Source organism: Uloborus diversus, chromosome 4 (genome assembly GCF_026930045.1).
Source record: "Uloborus diversus isolate 005 chromosome 4, Udiv.v.3.1, whole genome shotgun sequence".
In the NCBI taxonomy this organism is placed as follows: Eukaryota; Metazoa; Arthropoda; class Arachnida; order Araneae; family Uloboridae; genus Uloborus; species Uloborus diversus.
Window position 1 is genome coordinate 118527512 of NC_072734.1, and position 21302 is coordinate 118548813.

Consider the following 21302-nt stretch of genomic DNA (forward strand, 5'->3'; position numbering starts at 1 on the left):
AATTTATATTTTGCAGGAATTTGCCCAGAGCAATTCTTCTATCTCTCTCTTCCGTGATGGTCATCTACATTTTAACGAACGTTGCGTATTTCGCTGTCCTAACTCCAGATGAAATCATAGCCTCCAACGCTTTGACAGTGGTACAACGATTTTCTTTCTCTTTCTCTTTTTAAAATAAAAGCGAAATATGCATAATTGATTGGAAGAACATCCAAAAGAAGCTAATCAAAAATAGGGGCTTGCTTTGATCCTATATACAGTAGAACTCCAACGAGGTCGTTTCCAAAATTTTAAAAGTATTTTTTTTTTTTTTTTTTTTTTTTCTGAAAGAGCATGCTTAAAAAACATAGTATCTGACTTTAAAAAATAATTTGACTAAGTTTAATATTTTTAAAAATGCTTTTTTAAATCGGTGTGCTTTCATTGTTTACGCTTCTGCTGATGACATCCCAAATGATGAAATGCCATTCGCTGTTGCCATTCGCAGAGCACAATATTAATTTCGCTTCTTTAGTCATATGTGTTGGCAATGATATGGTTGATAGCAAGCGTAGAACGCTGTATTTAATTCGCTGCTTGATTATCATAACATGGAAACGCGGTAGACAGATGCGCCAAAGTACATCCTTTGTGACGTCATCAAGATCACGCCATATTTTCAAAATCGGAATTTTTAAGAAATTAATTAAAAATGAAGCGTTGGAAAAATGAAAGTTTTTTCCCGCCATAAAAAAATAAATGACTGAAATGTATTGCAAATTAACGAGTGTCTACGCTCGCTATTATTCCTTCCTCCGCAAAACTAGTGTAGGCGCACAACGAGCATTACTGGAATGATGATATGATGAATCACCTTCTCTATAAAAGTTCTATTATTATTTACTTCTGATGTACAGCACTTGTAAGTACGCTCAACGTGTAGAAGTGTTGACTTTTTATTTAATAAACTAAAAGTGATTAAAATAGTTTTTATTCCCATTTTCAACATAGATACAGTATTAAAATAAGCCCTTTTTTTCGGAAAAATCTAGTTACTCGATTTTTTGTTCATCCAGATGGAGTCCAGTGATTCGGATGGTTGGAGACCTACTGTACTAACGAAAAGTGTTCTTGAAGCATCGAAACGCATTAATGAAAAAACTCGTAATTTATGAAATTTTTGCTTTATAGAAAGCAACTTTGCACTCTTAAGCAAGTTTACTCTCTGATGGTAATGTTTCAACAAACTACATAAAGTATATCCAAATCGTCACCCTCCTGAGTTAAAAATTTCCTTTTTTTTTTAATCCAAAAATTCATTGCATTTTTTTTTTCTTTGATGTTCCCTGTTCTTTGAAAGGACAATATCCAATTATTAATCAATTACAATGCATCTTTCGAGAAAAACAATGTTGAATTTGAATCGGACTATCATCTCATATATTGTTAGGAGGAGATAGGCTTACTAACCTACAGACCGACAGTCATCTGCTTCTCCATTTCTTCCAAGTCAAGTGTTATTAACATCTGATGGTCCAATCACTGAATTATTTTTCTTTTCCAGGTATTTGGAGATAAAATACTGGGAATTTTGTCTTGGATCATGCCACTTTTGGTAGCAGTTTTTTCATTTGGTAGTGTTAACGTTCACATATTCTCATCTGCAAGGTAAGTGATGCTAAAGCTCTGGAAATCATTGTCTAGTTAAAGGTTGAAAATGAGTTTTTTTCTAGAAACTGCTTTGCATTACGAATTTTTTTTCTTTTTTACATTTCACTCGTGACTGTATACAATGCTGAACAGCAGGGGTGCTCACAGTGAGGGATTATGGCGCAGGTTGCGCCATCAAAATTTTTGTAGGAGAATTTTCAATTTTTAACTCCCGACACACAAAGGAAGAGGGTTATACGTTTGACGTGTCTGTGTATCTGTCTGTGGCACTCTAGTGCCTAAACGGATGGACCGGTTTTGAAAGAAAAAAAAAAGTTCGAAAGGAGGGTTTATCGAGAGTGTTCTTAGCTAGGTTGCATCTTTGGATGACACTAATTAACGAAAATATTAATTAAAAACCTCTAAAAGGTTTTCGCGATTTTTGCAGAGAAAACATAGCTAAAATTTTTGAAATTTAATACCAAAATAAAGAGAATTTTCTTTCCACGTCTGATAGAATATGTTTGAAACTTCCATGTTTCATAGAATTCGAATTATAACGCTTTTTTAAATCAGATTTTAATAACGGCTAAGCCTTTATTCACGCGATTGATAACTGAATTCATTGTTGGCCGATGATTTAAAATTTTTATCTGTTACCAGTTTCTATTTAATCTTTATACATAAAGGGCTACTTCTGTCCGGATGTCCGGGGTAAACTTCAAAACTACTGGACAGATTTTAACCATTTTTTCACCATAGATGGCTACATTATCAGGGAACAACTTAGGCTATAATTTATTAATTAAAAACTTAGTTTAAAGAAGTTATGTTGGAAAACAGTAAATTTCATGTAATTTCCCCATGTTATGATTAAACATAGAGTAAAGAAATATACATAGAGAGGCCACGTCTATGGTAAACAGGAGATAAAATTAAAACCGGAATTATGGGATACATACGGTGCAATGATGAGCGGGGTTATGATAACGTGATCGCTTCGTGAGTATAGTTTTCACCGATCTCGCAAAGAGACCGCATAAAGTAGCTGGCGGATTGGTTTGCATTTTAATTCATGTTTTAATGCAATTTAAAAAAATTGCTTCATAAACTTGCAACTATATCTAAGTTTAAATTAACAACCATTTGAGATTCAGTAATGAAATGTTTTGAATCAAGATGTATCTTAAAATACTTAGCAAGAATCTAAAGATCTTGGGATACAGCGATGCAACTTCCGGTATCAATTTCTTAGTATAGCAGGACCTCGCTTTGTAATTTCTTTATTCTATGTGATTAAATATAAAACCCATTGTTACAAAAATTCGTTGCCTAACAACAGCATAATTAAAAGTAATCATAATGAAAATTTTTAATCAAGACTTCTCCGGAGCAAACATGAGTTTAGTCATTAAAACATTTGGAAACTCTACTTTTCGCACGCTGAGGGAAACATAGTAGAGAGCTTTTTTTTTTCTTTTTGCGTGTGTATGTGTGTACTAATTAATTAAATGAACCAAGCGCACGGTTTTTTTAGTGATCCTTATTTTTGTTAGTTCATATTTCGGAAATTCTTCAAATTCTTATATGCTTAAATTTGTGCTTTTGTTTCTAAATGAATATTCGTTATTTTACTTTTATAGGAAATTAAGAAGCTCGATTTTTAATCACGTCAAAGCGGTGTGTTTTGAGTTCTTTCAGTTAAAACAGAAAACGAAAGAAAGTAGCGATTATATCTTACACTGTAAAAAAATTCCGAAACGTTACTGGTTATTTCCGTGGAACGTTTCGTGATTTCAGAGGTTTTCACCTAATTCCCCAAAAAACCAAGTATCTTCGCAAAAAAGTTTCCTGAATTTCTGAAAGATGCACGAATCAGACCTTGCACTGGTGTGAAAAATATTTTTTGCTACCAGTTTAAATATTGACGAAGCGTGTTTATTAAGTGTATCGGCTTTAGATTGTTTATGGTCCATCCGGATTGACTAAGCTTCCAACGGGAGTAAATAAGTCACTGGATAGCTACAGCTTTGCGAGGCAGAAATTGCAGGCAAGGAATATGCGTGGTTCTTGCTTGCAATTTTCGCGTAGCTTGGCCGTCGTTGCTCTAATATTTCTGGAGCTGTCTTGGTAAATCAGGAAGGTTCTAATCAAATAAATTAAACCTATTTAATCTATTAAGAAGGTTCACGACTGGCTTTAATAGGGGAGATTTCTTAATATTTCAGAAAGGTTACTGACTTTTATCGGAAATTTTCCTGGTTTTTGCAAGATGTGTTACTGGTTGAAATTGGGCACATCAGCTGCCTATTATTTTCCAGGAACGTTTCTGAATCGTTTTACAGTGTACAATTATTACTGACCCAGGCAACGCCGGGTATATTTGCTAGTAGAAAATAAAATACTTGACATTGATTTATAATAATATAAGGCTTTTAAAAGAATTTTCCCTCTTAATTCTACAGTTGCGACTCAATCCGTTTTTTTTTTTTTTTTAATTTTATCGTTGTTTAAGATTATTTATTTAAATTTATTTATTGATTTATTTTTAATGAAAGGTTTTTATTTTATTTTATTTCATTCTGTTTATATTTTATAGGGTGACTAGTAATTAAAGCGTTGAAAATAAATGTCAATTTTTGGAAAACTTTTAGACGTACCCAGTCCAATTGACTTTTGCTGTTTATTTTTCAGTGAAAATGTCGAGATGCAGCGTTTTTAAGCGCATTTTCACTGTTCGAAAATATTATTTCAACAGCAACTGCCCAATTGTCACTCAAAGAAAGTTTGCCACTTAATCCTAAGACAACGAACAGACTCACTTTTAACGATCTGTGGAAATGTTGAGAAATGAGTTCATTCCATCAATTCAAAGTGAGCTGGATTTCGAAAACAAGTGGTTCATTTAAGATGGCACAGCACCTCATCGTATCAATGAAGTGTTTGATCGCTTAAAGAGCACTTTATTGAACGTATTCTGGCTTTTGGGTACCCAAAATCGAAAAATATGGGAATTGATTGGGCACCCTATCCTCCTGACCTGAACCCTTGCGATTCCTTTTTTGTGGCATTGTGGCCCCACAGCACGTGTTTCCATCAAGCTCATTATTTTTAGAGTAAAAGTCCTTTACCATTCCATACGGACGGCACACTTTTGCTGACCAAACGATAATTGCTAATTAGGATCTGACTTTGTAGTGCTTTACACTTGTTGTACTGAATTCAAGAAGACTATTAATTTAAGTTGTATAAAATCAGTCCTTCCTAAACAGCACAACTTTTCCTCTTTGTCATAAAAGTTTAGAAGAATAAAGTCAATCTCGCGTGATTTCGCGGGATTGGCTTTTTACAATCTCAAAATCCCGCGTAACTGAACTTGGCGCGGGATTGGAAACCCTAGTACGTTGTCGTTAAGTCGTGATGGAACGTACTTCAAGTGGAACAACAGCATTTACGGGCAGAAGGACGGTGTGGCCATGGGGAGCCCATTGAGTCCTGTTATTGCCAACTTTTATACGGAGAAATTTGAAGAAGCGGCTCTCAGCACGGCAGAAAGGCAACCAACTTGCTGGCTCAGATATGTCGACGACACCTTCGTGATATGGAACCACGGAAAAGAAGATCTTTATCAATTTTTGACTCACATAAACAGCCAACATGAGAATATCCAATTTACGATGGAAACTGAAACTGACGGGAAGTTGCCTTTCTTGGACGTCATGATCAACCGTAGAGTTGACGGAACCCTAGGCCATTGTATTTATCGTAAGCCTACACATACGGATCGCTATTTGTACAAGGACTCCAATCACCATCTGCGACAGAAGAGGGGTATCCTGAAAACTTTATTTGTCAGGACAACAGAATCTGCGAACCAACTGCTATTGAGAAGGAACTTTCCCATCTCACAAATGTCTTCCAAGCCAACGGCTTTTCGAAGCAAGAAATTAAAAAAATTTCCACCCCAAAGTGGAAAGACAACCACCTGAAGAAGAACCAGTCAAATCTACAACACACCTTTCCTACGTAGAAAACGTCACTGACAGAATTGAAAGTCTCTTGCGCAAACACAACATCAAGACTGTTTTCAATCCTACTCATCGAATCAGAGCCTTACTACAATCAGTGAAAGATGCGAGAGACCCTTTGTCTGCGGCAGGAGTTTACTAGATCCCATGTTCCTGCGGATCGGCCTACATTAGAACAACAAAAAGAAGCGTTAATACAAGAATAAAAGATCACCAAAGAAATTGTTGTCTGGGCCACACTGAGAAATCAGCAGTCGCGGAACACAGTTTTAGTGATGGCACTCATGACATTAAATTCAAAGAAACCAAAATACTTTCAATGACTTCCCATTGTTACGCCAGATTAAACGGGGAAGCGATCAAAATTTTCAAACATCCCAACAATTTCAACAAAAAGGAAGAAGGAGTTAAGATCAACAAACCCTGGCACGCTACACTTAGGCAGATTATCATGAGAGATACTTCGAGCCAACCAGAAACAGCGACGGACGCCCAGCAGCCAATCCCCAACCAGAATGAAAAGAGCTCAAGTTTCAGCGAACCAGAAACAAGGACGAACGTTCATCAGCCAATCCTGGCCCATAACGAAGAAGATTCTTCCCACATAAATAGTGACAATACTTCGATGTCTGCATCAGTTGCTGGGAAGTCACTTCCCTGGAAGCTTCGACCACGCTAACACTGAAGATGACCGCCGCAGATGCGGCCAAAACGTTTGGAGTAACAACACTCAGACCACGGCACAACAGCCCGGAATCTTACAACATTATTGACACCGGTCGTGAAAGCCTGCATTCTTACAAAAATAGTTCTATCCACGACCAACAGATGGCGCTGTTGGATTTCTGATGTAGGATCATACAAAGCAACAAACGATAAAAAAAGGAGCACCTGCAGCAGATACTGGAAGTTGAAGCTTAGATCTCTCGAAATACTGTCCACAGTTGACAAGGCCCTCATAGTTAAACTGTAATATGGATAGATTTAAAAAAACTACAGCGCCATCTGTTGGTTGCCAACAGAACTATTTTTGTTTCGTTGCTACGCAAAACTCGGCTTCATTTCTATCCATTTAGTGCAAACCGCATCTTTTTATCTTTATTCGTTTTTGAAATATTCATTTTTTAAAGTTCGTCCTGACTTTTGGATCACCTGGTACATTAATAGTGATGTTCCGGATATCTGTATCCGTATCCGCGGATATCCGAGGGGAAAATAAAGATCTGTATCCGCATCCGTTACTTTTTTGACGCATCTTTTCTATTCTAAAAATTCTTAAATATTTGAATAAAAGACTATTAAAATCCGTTTCAATTAGGTTTTATTCCCTATTTAAATTATAAGGGATCATTTCCGAGGCCAATTTGTACCCCCCGTCGCAAAAAGGAGGTGATAATAAGTTTTAAAAATGTGTATATGTGCGTCTATTTGTGGTATCGTAGCTCCTAAAGAGATAAACTGATTTTGATAGTTCTTTTTTTCGTTCAAAAGCTGACTTGATCGAAGATGTGCTTAGATTAGCTTCGTTTTTGTAAAATTTGAATTACCGGAGTGCCAGAGATATTAAAAAAAGCCGACTTAACGTTTTTCACAATTATGGTAGTAAAAACTTACCCGTACGTTAAAAATATTGGAGCTAATTGAAAGAACGAAGTTTTCTGCGTTTTATATTTGTTTGGAACTTCTAAGTTATATACAGCAGGAGTAGTGTTGCCAGATGGTTAAATCCAGATTTCCCCAATTCCTTTTCAACTTTTCTCCAAAAAGCGATGTTTCCTATCAAAATTCCCCAAATTCAAAAAATATTTTTCCACTAATATTTTCATAAAATGAAGCGACTCCCGCTAATATTTTTGTCTTTTGAAAAAAAAAAAAAAAATTTCCCCAAATAGCCAAATTTCTTATAAAATTCCTCAATTTTTTTCTTCCCGTTTTCGCTTTTTTTTTTTTTTTTTTGTCTTCTTTATCTTTATCTTTACTAATAATAAAGCAGAAAGTCTCTCTGCTTGGATATGGTCCGGATCTCTGACGCGCATAGACCGTTCGGCCGATTTTCATGAAATTTGGCATAGAATTAGTTTGTAGCATGGAGCGGTGTGCACCTTTAAGCGATTTTCCGAAAATTCGATTATGTTCTTTTTCTACTCCAATTTTAAGAACATTTTCCCGAGCAAAATTATCATAAGATGGACGAGTAAATTACCAAGTTATCTAACGTGGAACCATTACGTGGGCAAGCCAATTGGCGAGAAATTCATCATGCACTATTTGTAAATATACAGGGGAACCAAAAGAACTTTTAATTTTTTACTACAAGCAAAGCAGTGCGGGTGCCACAATACATAATACAAGCGCCTGACCGGTAATAAATACAAGCGCCTGACCGAGAGATAAGAAATAGCCAAATATTTTTTTTCTACTCGCATTTACTACTCTGCTTCTGTATATACATTTACACTATGATTTTTATATATATTTATCCAAACATTCTTCATCACACTTGTTTTTACCTTTTTCACGTATCAACTAGTTAATCACGCAGAACATTAATGCGAATTCCGTAGCATAATGTTCCACATAATGCGAATTACATAAAGTTGAGCAAAGCTAAACCAACGCTGTTTGATACAAACAATGTAACTACTACTTCTTGACACGAATTTAAATAGGAAAAAAATTCTTTTTTCCCAAGGTTCCCCCCCCCCCCAAGAAAAAAATTTTCCCCAAAGAATTCCCCTCAAAACCCATTTCCCCAAAATTTCCCCAGAGAGCACCAGATTTCCCCAAAATGGGGAAAATTCCCCCAATCTGGCGACACTGAGCAGAAGCTATAATCTTGTTAAGTAAGTTCTAGGGGCCGCGGTAGCCTAATCGGTAGAGTGTCGGATTCGGGGCCGGAGGGTCCTGAGTTCGAACCTCGATGGATCGAAGATCCACCGTCGTCATTAAAGGGGACTGGGCGACATTAAATATGCTCGTGGTCTCAATGTCCTCCAAGTGAAACGATACCTCTGGGGGTGCTAGCACCAGGCAGCTAATAGCTCCTGGTCTAGTTCTAAATTCTCATTAACTGTTCGATGGGGTGATGGTGCTGCCATCTATCGGTATAAAAAATAATGGAGGCAAGGCACTTAGTATGCAGTCCTCGACATAAATACAGTTGTAGTCAGTTGTGACTCGGAATCGAAAAAAAAAAGTAAGTTCTAAATGCAATTCTAAGTCTTGATACGCGTGATTGATAGCGATTTCATAGTCGGAAAACAAGACGAAAAAGCTCAATGATTTAAAATTTCTATCTGCTGTCAGTTCATATTTGTTAACAATGTGTGTTCTGTCCCGCGAAATTCATCTTCATTTGAGGTCGGCCTTCGGGGACATGTTTTTTTTTTTCTTTAATTTAATATTGGCTTTTGTCATGTGTTTGGGGGGGGGGGGGTTGTTATTTTTATTTTGGTTGTTCTCGGCATCCTTCAAAAAAAGTGATACTAAATTCTCTATTTACTGATTGTAAAAGTGTTCCCGGCTCCGTTATTTCGTCGGTCGGGGTAAGTTCGTCGGAATGGGTCAGCGCTGCATTTATGCTGAAATAAAATGCGAAAAACTATTTCTAGCATGTCCAGAACCAGCTATACACTCTTGCTCCTGTATCCTACATCTAACGAGAAAGCTAAAAATAATTTTTCACATTCTATCTAAGCATTAATTCAGCGCTGACCCGTTCCTTCCAACTCTCCCTCAATCTTAACGAAGATTTCTTTAAAGAGCAAATCATATTCTTGATTGTATTTTCGCCATAGATTGCATTTTGTGAAGAAACAGTGCCATTACCCTGACGGGATACCTTCCCTAGCAAATTTTACACTTGGGTAGTTGATTTGGGTAAAAAAAAATTGTTGAGGTCCGTATCCGCGGATCTACTTTTTTAACGATTCGGCACATCACTATACATTAAATCCTTGTTACAGACATCAAGATAATATCGAAAAAGAGTATCAAAACTTTTTAATACTGTATCAAATGAGTAAGACATAAAAATCAAATTCCAGTGTTGTTTCAGAAAAACAAAGAGTTATTAAAAACAGTATGGTTGGGGGAAATATTAAATGAATGAGACATCGAATCAAAATTACATTCTGTTCCAATTTTAGGAAGTGGAGGTGAAAATGATCAGCGGATTTTTACACATTAACTAGTAAATTACATGAAATTAAAACTGTTGAAAACAATCTTTGAGCATGCACTTTTAATGCACATTTCGCCAAGATAAATGCTTTATACATCAAATTAATGAATTGATATGTTTTTGTACATAAAGCTAACTCATGATGTACGGGAAGTAAATGTAAGTCTTTGTGTATTTCCTAACGAAATACATTAAAAAGTATGCTCAAATGCAAATTGCAAAATCATATTCGCTAATTTGGCATTTAATTCGCAGCAGTGCCACTGAATGTACTGTTATTTGCTTTATCAGGTTACTTTTTGTGGGAGCTCGTGAAGGCCATTTGCCGAAGGTGCTTTCCTTCATCAACATACACTACCTCACACCAGTGCCAAGTCTCATCGCTCTTGTAAGTATATACCTACGTACTTTTTGTGAATATGTGTCATGTAAAATTAAATGCCTAGTCGAATTAATGGATTGTCTTGAAGTGCAGCGATGAAGGATGAGGGTTAAAACCCTCCAGAACCCTTAATTTTAAACCATATTGACAATTCTGCTTCAAATATTAAGAGAAGATTTGACCCTGACATCACATTCATTTTTACTATTAGGAAAAATAGATAACTGAAGAAATGTGGACAAAAATATTTGTCCTGGGTTTTAGACTTTCCAGCATGTATTGTTCAACTTCCTACTCATTTTTGTCCTTTTTAGTGCCTTATGACCATGGTGCACCTTTCAACGACACAAATATACGTTCTGATCAATTATTTATCTTTCGTGGATTCCTGTTTCTCATTCCTGGTTGTCGGAGGTTTGGTTCGACTCCGGTACAGTCAACCAGATATCAAGAGACCCATTAAGGTAAGGGTTTCTTTTTCTCAATCACAATACCTAGTTATGATTCCTTTTGCTGTTTCCAATTTAAGACATCTGTATTAACAGCGCGAGTGGCGTTATTCCTGAAACCGTTTTCTACCATGTCTTGAAGATGCAGTATCATTCTTGAGTGCGCTTCTTCTTGACCAGGGCTAGTAACATCAATGAAGCAATGAAGAAAGTTTTTGCAGTACTATTTCCTTTAACGTTTTCACCTCAATTCGTTAAAACCTGTAGATTTGTTATGTTACTTACAGCTAACGTACCTAACAGAGCAATAAGAGCTCTTCTTTGTGAGTTGAATTTTTTAAAAAAACCTTGCCAATTTTTAGGTAAAGTACCGTATGAAAGCACTTGTCTTCTTATTCCTGCTCCTCTCTTCTCTTAAGTTTGATTTTTAATGATTGGTGCGACATATCTGTCCCAAATAAAATCAATTTTCTGGCATTGGAAACTTTCAATATCTTTACAAACGTAAAGTTTAATGCATTTTCATAGTAATCAACAAATGTTTTAGAGGTTTGTGGCTTTAAAATATGAGTAAGAACTGTACATTCGTAAATTACATCGTCACAAGTGCCTACAAGAGCATAGTCATTTGTCGCGATAATATCTTCTAAAATGTGTGCCAGGTCAGCTTTGTACTTGATCGAAATTAACCATTACCGGGAAAACGGAAATGGTTGATTTTCATGTTTGAAAAAATTTGACCTATCCAACTGACGATTTACTGAACTACTAAACAGTCTGGAAAACAATTAAGCGTCTGCTTTTAAAATTTTTAGTTCATTATTTGTTTTTTTTTCAATTTCTTCTCAGAACTACAGAATAAAGGAACGTTGTTCTTTTCCAAAAGTTGAAATATAGTAACCAATTTTTTCAAAAGTCTTTCTTTGATGAAATTATGGAATAGCTGAAAGCCAGTGGACTCGGCTGAATAAACTTAGGTATTGACATCACTGTGAAGAATAACCCTGTTAGCGATTACGATCAAGTCCTGCTCATTTTCCAAAAACGGATTTCCAAGCTCTTTCAAAGTGCTATAAAGAGTTTGAACCTTAGCAACAAATTTAACTTGAAATGAGTGGTACTGCTCAAGAAGAAGCCGAGTATTTTCTTCACGTTTTAGCTCAATACCACACTCACTCTTCCATCAATCGGCTTATTTCTGGTCCAGAAACCATCCATTTCCTTAGTGCCGATCCTATTGCACCCCCATCCTCTTTAACTATTGCATTATTTTTTCCATTTGTCTGGTCTATACTAATTGCTGAGAATAATCTGTTCGATATTTTTTATCACAATCTGTCCAAAAATAAATGATCAATGTAGTTCTGTGGTAGTTCAATCTCTGCATCATAGAGGTATTTTAGATGGGTTGACAACCAACGTGCGTAATGATGATAATCAAGCAAAAAAAAAAAACAAAAAAACAAGGAATTTTTTTCTTTTAAGCACTGACAGAACAAAATGTAGTTTCCATCTCTGATTGAGCGAACAAACAGGAGCAACAGAATTTCTATATTAAGACAAGTTAGCCTAGCCAATATTCAAACGTTACACTGTCTTCAGCTCGTTCTTCACACCATGGCTGAAACTCAAGCTTGGAATTTGCTTTTTCATAAGCATCAAAACGCAAGTGATACAGGGCATCAGCAGCTACTTGATGAATTGCTCTAGCTTTCTTAACGAGCTCAACTTTCAAATAACTTTCCGCAACTGTTGAAGCAAGAGTAGTAGCCCAATTCCATCCACTTCCTGACATTCATTGACATAGCACCTTGAGAAAAGCTTGTTCATTGTGAAATGCACCAAATATGATGAAAAATTTCTTTTCATCATATACTTATGGGTTATTCCACTGAATTAATTTTGCTTGTGTACAAACAATGGTTGATCCGATGCCATGACTGAAATTTGATTTCCATTAATAAATTGCTTTTAAACTTTTAAGTATGTTCATCGCATGCTGAATCGTAGCTATTAATAATGAATCTTCGTAAAATAGTGGTAAAAATGTGGAAATTCCAAGCATGAAATTAGTTGAGTTGTCTTACTAGATGCATGGTAGGCAGTCCATGAAAAATTGAGTACAATATTGGTATCAGTACTGACAAGGTGTTTCACAGCCATGTGATCTCTTCCTTCTTGTTGTCTACGGCAGTGGTTGATAACATTAGTTTTGATGTAGCATCGGAACAAACTGTTATATCAGGTCCTTTTGAAGAAAGGAATGTTGGTATCACAACCGTAAACTCTTCTGGATGGCTATGGGCACACTTCATTTTTTCAATGGAGTGTTTGTTATATTGTATATTTTGGGTAGGCCTTTCTTTAGCGAAAATATCGGACGTAGGGCAGTGTATTTACAGACAAATGTAGATTTATAGCACAATTAAAATAATTTTTAAAAATCTCTTTGGCTGGATTTCGGTGCTTTCTTAATGTTTAAAATCAACTGAGAATAACAGACTGACTAATAATAGTACCGCTTATGATCTTATATTGGCTTTAACTCTTTTTTTCAGCACAAAAAAAACAAAATCCTTGACTTGAAAAACCTATAAATCGATATAGAAACCTTTTTTTATGACATATATTTAAAAAAACTCGAATATGGGTAGTCATTTTGAAAAATTCCGCCATCTTGGACTAAAACGATTTTTTGAAAGTGCCTCTGGGGCTTAATTTCATTTTGTAGTCATAAACAACATTCTTACCAAGTGGCATCTTATCACAATTTACGGTTTTCCATTGATTTTTGTCAATTAGCTCCCCAGCTATTTAGTAAGTTTTATTTTTGCTTCATTGCACGGCACATACCACGCGAAGGCATGCCTTTTGGAACTTCGGAAAAAACGGATGATAAGCCGAAGCTGAAAAAAAAACGAGTCCCACTTTCGTGAAAGTAGTTCTGGTAGATGAAGACAATTATTTAAATTTTCCTGTGTACTAATCTTCCGTGGAACTTAGACATGACAATAGAGGAAAACAGCTCACAGTCACAGATAACATTAGACGGATCCCTCGGAATTCAAAACTGCTTGTTAAATCCGTCCACGCGTGCTGCAATCAGCTACCACTTGATCTCATGCTGATCAGTAGTAGCTTGATTAAAACTATGGAATACACAGTTGAGTAGTGAGAAGCAAAGGGAGGTAAGTGGCAAAATTAAAAACTTGGAGATAATCATTACAAATGGTAGGTGAACCCCTCCTCTGTCTTGGGGCAAGAGATAGTACTAGCAGCCCTGGTAGGTGCAGTTGTACAGCATGGTTTAGAAAAAAAATTTATGAAAGCCTACCTAGGACATAATCTTTTTATGCATTTTACTCAAAACTTGAAAATGTCCACTTACATCCCTTTGCTTCTCACTGCCTCAGTTGTACTGTTTTGTTTTCTTCCTATTATTTGTCTATAAAGCATAGTTTTGTAATTCTACGGAGTGATCACAGTTTGGTTCATTTCAAAAACGGACATGGTACTTTTACATGGTAAAGGAAATATCGTATTCGCGAAAAAAATTTCCCTCGAATTTCGGACCAATTTTCCATTTTACTTATCCCCGAATGAAAGTTGAGTGTTTTTTTCGACCCTACCGTACGTGCATATATGCCTAAAGTAGTTATGGACGCCCGAACTATCTATTTTGAACATCTCCGAGTGAATTACCACGAGTTTTCTCGGGACGTCTGTATGTATGTACGTGTGTATGTCTCATAACTCAAAAACGGTGTGTCGTAGAAAGTTGAAATTTGGTATGCAGGCTCCTAGTAAAGTCTAGTTGTGCACCTCCCCTTTTGGTTGTATTCGGGTGTTCCAAATTGGGTCTTTTACACTTTTCTGTGGGGAAATCAGCGTTAATATCAGTGCAAACTTAAGGGATGTTATACTTAGGTCGCCACGTTTTATTGCACTGCCAAGTTGGCGACAAAATTTGGCGAAAAAAAATATTTTTCAAGTTTGGTTTCAATTTGGTGATATTTAGAGTGTTATCCATTGAATAATGTTAAAACTGTCGATACTTGGAAAATTAATCTCTGCAAAACGTTTTTTTCGCATCGGTTCGTGATGAACTAGGGGTAATATTATTTAAAGTGTTTCCTTGCTTACCCCAAGGAGCTATAATCATTAAATTGGTGTAAAAGGAAGTCAAATGATGCACACATCAGCTCCTTTCGTTTTAGCTTAGAATCTGGTTAAATTCAATTTAAAATAGTTTTACATTAGCTATTATTTATTTACATTCCCCTCTGTTTCACTTATCCAAGGAATGCTTCCTTTCAGGTGAATATTCTGTTTCCAGTGCTGTACATGCTGGTATGTCTTTTCCTCATAGTGTTACCCCTCTACAGGGAGCCATTGCGGATGAGCATCGGTGTCCTCATGATGTTGACCGGCGTTCCAATCTATTTTGCAGCCACCGCTTGGCAGGACAAACCTCTCATCTACAAGCAAATCAGTGGTGGGTATACGTTGTATTTCTTCATATCAGGTTTCTTCTATGCGCTTAGTATTGTGGTATCTGGTATTGTGTGAAATGGTGTTTTACCCTTCCTAACGCCAATGAGAAATTTTTTGGTTGTCAACATGTTCTAGTATTTTTGTAAATTTGAATTCATTAACCTTTGTGTAGCACATATGCAAAGTCTGGACAAAACGCAGCAGAGAAACGTTTTCCTGGATTTTAAAATGTCATAAATTCTAAACAAAAGTGATTCAAATGCTCGAACTTTGTAATTCTATTGTCAATAAGCATGTTTTTAATGGGTTATAGTTGCAGAGTGTAAATATTGATTTTCTTAGAGATATTGGCATCCAAAGTGGCTATCAAAATAGTTCACATGAAGAATAGCCTGTTTTTAATGCCCTGTACTTGTAGCTCAAGTTTGTCACCTTGTATCTTCTTTTCGTTGGTACCATGAGATAGAATATATTTTTTCCTATAAAAATAACTTTTCTTTTCGATGGTGTTCTTTCAGATAAGAGGGAAAAAATGAGCTTGAAATACTATTTGTCGTTAGCGAGAAAATCTCGTTCTACAATAAATAAAGAATGGTGAATGCCGTGACAACCGACTTATAGGGATTTTGCAACTGTTATAATTCAGAAATAGTTTTTTATTAATCATTTAAAAATATACTTTGCAAATGAAATATGATTTAAAAAAAAAAGAAAATTATTTTGTTCTGTCTATTGTATCAGCTTCCTGAACAAAATATTTTTCTGATTCTATCATATTTAATTTACAAAAGCTAATCCGCCATCTTGAATCACATTTTTCGGATCTTCAGGATTTGCATCTAGGAAGCTGAAAATTTGCATAGGTTAGTTTCAAAGGCATCTCTACTCCTCTATGAAATTTCATCCAAATCGGAGATGGTCGAGTGGGGATCCCTAGGTCACTTGACATGGAATGACTCTATCTTCTATACATATAATAAAATAAGATGTTTGTGTGTGTGTGTGTGTGTGGCGCGCATCCCGGGAAAACGGTAAGGCCTAGAAAGATGAAATTTGGTATACAGGTGTAGTTTTTGCTGAAGTTGTGCACCTCGGGCTTCGATTTTTGATATTTTAATTAGAAAAAAAGTTATTTAATGTTTTATGTGATTTTTAGCAGTTTTTAGTACTTTTAACCTCACAGACCCCGAACCAATCGCGCCAGACAAATATTTTTTGTACTATAGGGTCGGAAATTAAATTTTAAATATGATGAACAAAAAATTTTTGAAAATAGAGCAATTTTTGTATTTTTTATAAATTTTTGAAAAAGCTTTATTTTGCATTTTTTTTTTTTTTTTTTTTTGGCTTTTATATTTTTCTAATATCATCCTGCGATAAGTATCAAAGCCTCATTTCTAAAATTTAAGTTGGTAATAGTAAAAACATTTCGCCCTCTTCAGAAGAAAAAAGTTCTTAAAAATACGCAATAGTTTTTTTTTAACAATTTTTTTAACGCTGAACACATCATGTCTTTCCACGCATCAGTCGAAAAAAGCGTTCTTCAATTATCTATGGCTCTGACGTCACTACTTGCATTTCGATTCGATATTTACGACGGAATCTTAATCGCAAAAATGTTAATCTTTTTTTTTTTTTTACTATATAGCTTACTTCTAATTTTATGACGTGATGACCACGTGTTTTTTCGGCAGCGCTTGCTTTTTTTCTTTCCTTTTTTTTTGTTTTATTTAGGGATTGCATTTATTTCTTTATTCATTCTCTCCCCCCCCCCCCCAAGCTGGACGTTTTGTTGTATCTATATTACGTTACATTTCATAGTTGTGCGCATTTAAGTCACTAAAAACAGCGAGATTTTTTTTTCTTTGTCACTTACTTTACTTTGTTACTTTTGGCACAGTACGGGGAATTTTGGAGATAACTTTTTTTTTTGCTCTACTTAGATAAAAAAGCGGTTTTTTGAGTGATCTTTGTTTTTGTTAGGAAACTAGCCGCCTTCGGCGACCAGCTGGTTCGCCTTCTTACGCCATTCACCTTTATATGCAAGCAGCCACCTACGGCGGCTGTTTGGCTAACTTGTCATTTATCTTTGTACTTGAAGTTTGCCGCCTTCGGCGGCTGTTTAAACAAATTTGACTGCAGTATTAATCAATCCATCTCTATCTTTTTTTTGTGCCATTCACATTTTTACGCCAAGATTGCCGCCTTCGGCGGCTATCTACCTTTACGATCAATCTCTAAATTTTCTTTTACATCTCTATATATTTTAACCTCCCCGCTCATTTCCTAATAAAAACAAAGATCACTCAAAAAACCGCTTTTTTTTTCTTTAAGTAGAACAAACAAAAAAGTTATCTCCAAAACTCCCCGTAGTGTGCAAAAAATAACAAAGTAAAGTAAGTGACAAAGAAAAAAAAATCTCGCTGTTTTTATTGAATTAAATGCGCACAACTATGAAATGTAACGTAATATCGAAACAGCATAACGTCCAGCTTGGGGGGGGGGGGGGCGGGGGAGGAGAGATGGAAAATAAAATAAATGCATTCCCTAAATTAAACAAAAAAAAAAAAAAAGAAAAGAAAGAAAGAAAAAAAGCTGCCGGAAAAACACGTGGTCATCACGTCATAAAATGTAGAAGTAAGCTATATAGTAAAAAAAAAAAGATTACCATTGTTTGCGATTAAGATTCCGTCGTAAATATCGAATCGAAATCCAAGTAGTGACGTCAGAGGCATAGAAGATTGAAGAATGCGTTTTTCGACCGATGCGTAGAAAGATATGATGTGTTCAGCATTAAAAAAATTGTAAAAAAAAAAAAAAAACTATTTCGTATTTTTAAGAACTTTTTTCTTCTGAAGAGGGCAAAATGTTTTTACTATTACCAACTTAAATTTTAGAAATGAGGCTTTGATACTTCTCGCAGGATGATATTAGAAAAATGTAAAACCCAGGAAAAAATGCAAATTGAAGGTTTTTTCAAAAATTCATAAAAAATACAAAAATTGCTCTATCTTCAAAAATTTTTCATTCATCATATTTAAAATTAAATTTCCAACACTATAGTACAAAAATATTTGTGTGGTGCGATTGGTTCGGGGTCTGTGAGGTAAAAAGTACTAAAAAGTGCAAAAAAACACATAAAACATTAAATAACTTTTTTTCTAATTAAAATATCAAAAATCGAAGCCCGAGGTGCACTTCTTCAGCAGAAACTGTACCTGTATACCAAATTTCATCTTTCTAGGCCTTACCGTTTTCCCGGGAAGCGCGCCACACACACACACACACAAACATCTTATTTTATTATATGTATAGATGAGCTGGGAGGTTAAAATAAATAGAGATGGATAAGAAATTTTAGAGATAGATCGTAAAGGTAGATAGCCGCCGAAGGCGTCAATCTTGGCGTAAAAATGTGAATGGAACAAAAAAAGATAGAGATGGATTGATTAATACTGCTGCCAAATTTATTTAAACAGCCGCAAAAGGCGGCAAACTTTAATTAAAATGGTAAATGACAAGTTAGCCAAGCAGCCGCCGCAGGTGGCTGCTTGCATAGAGAGGTGAATGGCGTAAGAAGGCGAACCAGCTGGTCGCCGCAGGCGGCTTGTCGTAAATAAAAGTAAGGTTTCAAAGAAATTCTGGAAGGAAGTCTGTGCCGAACGTGCGTCCAGGAGACCCCATAGCACCTACAACCTTGAAATACTTTGAAATTTTGTACAAAATTACTTCGAGCCACTGGGGTGTGCACCTGGGGTTTTATTTTTTGATTTTTTTTAAATTAATTTTTTAAGCTCAAATTTCGCGCAAATTGCCTATTATTGCATATTAAAGGGGTGAAAAATTACTTGCACATACTAATATTATATATCGTTGGAAATGGTAAAATTTTCCGCGTTCTACGCAATACAATGCTCTAACTTAAATACGGCGGGAGTTATTTGCGTTTTTAGCTCGATTTTTTAAGGCTTAGCTAAAATTTAGGCTCTACTTTCTTCATTAAATCTATATGTAAAAAGCGAAGGAATTGTCTCACAATTTTCTTTTTGACACCACTGAAAAGAGCCGCTTTTTTACTCCAGATCTAACTCGATCAATGGTCGAAAAAATAAGCTTCTATCTCCAAAGGAAAAAAAAGTTACAAGGCGTTAAAAATCATTTTCGAATAATCTCATCTCCATTAAAATTTCTTAAATGTTCGTTTGATGGCGTTGAAACTTTCTGGGGAGAAAGCTGTGACACACACGTTGAACCCCAATTAGGATCTCTCTGGACGAAACCTAGAATTTCCCGACCAACGTCCGTAGTTACAACCGTCCGTGAGTACAGCAGCTTTCCCTATGTTTGGCTTGAAACAACATTCACTTTTGGCACAGAATTATAATACTTTCTACGAACTTCATAAGAAAACCTTTCCATCAAAGATCATTATTTTTGCCCAAGCGAACGCACTTCCCCAAAAGGTACATGGCAAACCTTCTGGCAACCTGTTTCTTTACTTCTGGACTATATTTTCCGTGAGAGCAGAACAGATGTAGACAAGAAATGTGCCATTTTTGGTTGCATCAACTACGTGCTTGGTGTGGACAATAGCAAACAACGCCAAGCAGACGACGGATTTCGTTCTTTTTTTTTTTTTTAATTACAGACAAAATACTCAAAAGTACCTTCTGGTAACCCATTTGTTTACTTTTGATCTATCTTTGCGCTGAACAGAGTATAAACAATTTTCTGTTTCAGCATTATATTGAAATAAAGGCAGAAAAAAATTGCGAATAGTACTAACGACAAGAAAATATCGAGCTTTCATATCAGATGAGAATATTACAATGCCTGATCCGATATTTTAAACGGATGACTTCAGAGTATGCAAGAGAGAGAATGGGGGGGGTGACTTGAGAAATTCAACCAAACTTTTTGCGCTAAATTCTGTGAACTGCAATATTTAAAAAGTATTGTGTAATGAATGTAAAAAACACAGCATGTTGAAATTTTTATTATATCTTTTTTTTTTCTTTTCAGAAAAAATTACTGAATGGTTACAAAAACTACTGTTAAGTATTTCGGAGGAAAGAAATGATTCCAATTCACCAGTCTCACAAATAAATGAGAACTCGTCAGCTAAAGCTCAAGTTGTTGGGGAAAAGGAAAACAAATCCCAGACAACAGTTCTCCCTCCTAAATAGGATGGATTTGTTGGAAGTTCTAGAAGGTATAAACAGTAGCTTTTCTGAATGCATTATGGAGCTAAAAACGTAAATGGCATTAGTATGGAAACACATGATGCGAAAAAGTTGAATTCATGGAGGGAGAGAAGTAAAACATATGAACTGCATTAAAAAAAAAAAAATGTCTTGATTCTTTAAAGGGCAAAATAAAAATGCGGAAGTTGTTTTGAAGGGTTGAATTGGAATATTCCTACTCCTAATTTTCTTCAAGATACATATCTCATATCTCTGATGCAATAATCAAATTCTACCTACTGATGGTGAAGCAACATAATGTCAGTTAATCAAGGTTATGTACAAAACATACGTTAAGGTGTTTGACAAGAATGCGTACCGGCCGCCTTGTCTAGTGGTCAGAGCAGTCTGTCAGCGATGGAGAGGTCTCGGGTTCGAATCCCGGGTCGGGCATGGATGTACTTTCTCTCTTCTGTCCTTGACTTTTCTTTGTGTGAATGTGTTGTTATACTGTGAATGGTTGCCCACTCTATAAACGGGTCCTTGTGGCATGTGTGTACTGTGGAAGTCGGACTTCACACCAAATTACGGTACAGTTGGAAAAGTGAAGCAGCGCACCCAAATTGCCAATCTCGCTGGCACATATCAGCAACAAGAATGCGTGAACAAGCAAACCCGAGCGTGTTGAATAATTACGAGCACGATACTTGTGCAAGCAACTTGAGGAAGATTACCCAACCATGTTTGTACAAAGTATAACGCGTGTATTGCTGCTGTTGTTACTTGAACTACATGCCAAATCGAGCTCGAGTAGTATATACTAATAAAGACTAAAGACAAACTAAAGACAAAAAATTACGACTTTCATCTCAAAGAGCATCACTGAGGTGGAAATTCGACTTAGCTCAGACAACTTACGATAAAAGAAAAATATCATCAATATTTCAATGTTCT

General features: G+C 35.8%; 1 protein-coding gene across 1 annotated transcript in view; it reads left to right on the forward strand.

Moving 5' to 3' along the window:
* The window catches only part of LOC129220214 (Y+L amino acid transporter 2-like), a 50492-nt gene extending 29977 nt beyond the window's left edge, over window positions 1–20515 (forward strand). The window contains exons 5-10 of the mRNA XM_054854579.1: window positions 17–140; window positions 1544–1647; window positions 10132–10228; window positions 10537–10686; window positions 14989–15166; window positions 20188–20515. Coding sequence (XP_054710554.1) covers window positions 17–140; window positions 1544–1647; window positions 10132–10228; window positions 10537–10686; window positions 14989–15166; window positions 20188–20351 — 817 coding nt within the window. The 3' untranslated portion in view covers window positions 20352–20515. The remainder of the gene's footprint in view (window positions 1–16; window positions 141–1543; window positions 1648–10131; window positions 10229–10536; window positions 10687–14988; window positions 15167–20187) is intronic.
* The last annotated feature ends 787 nt before the right edge of the window (window positions 20516–21302 follow it).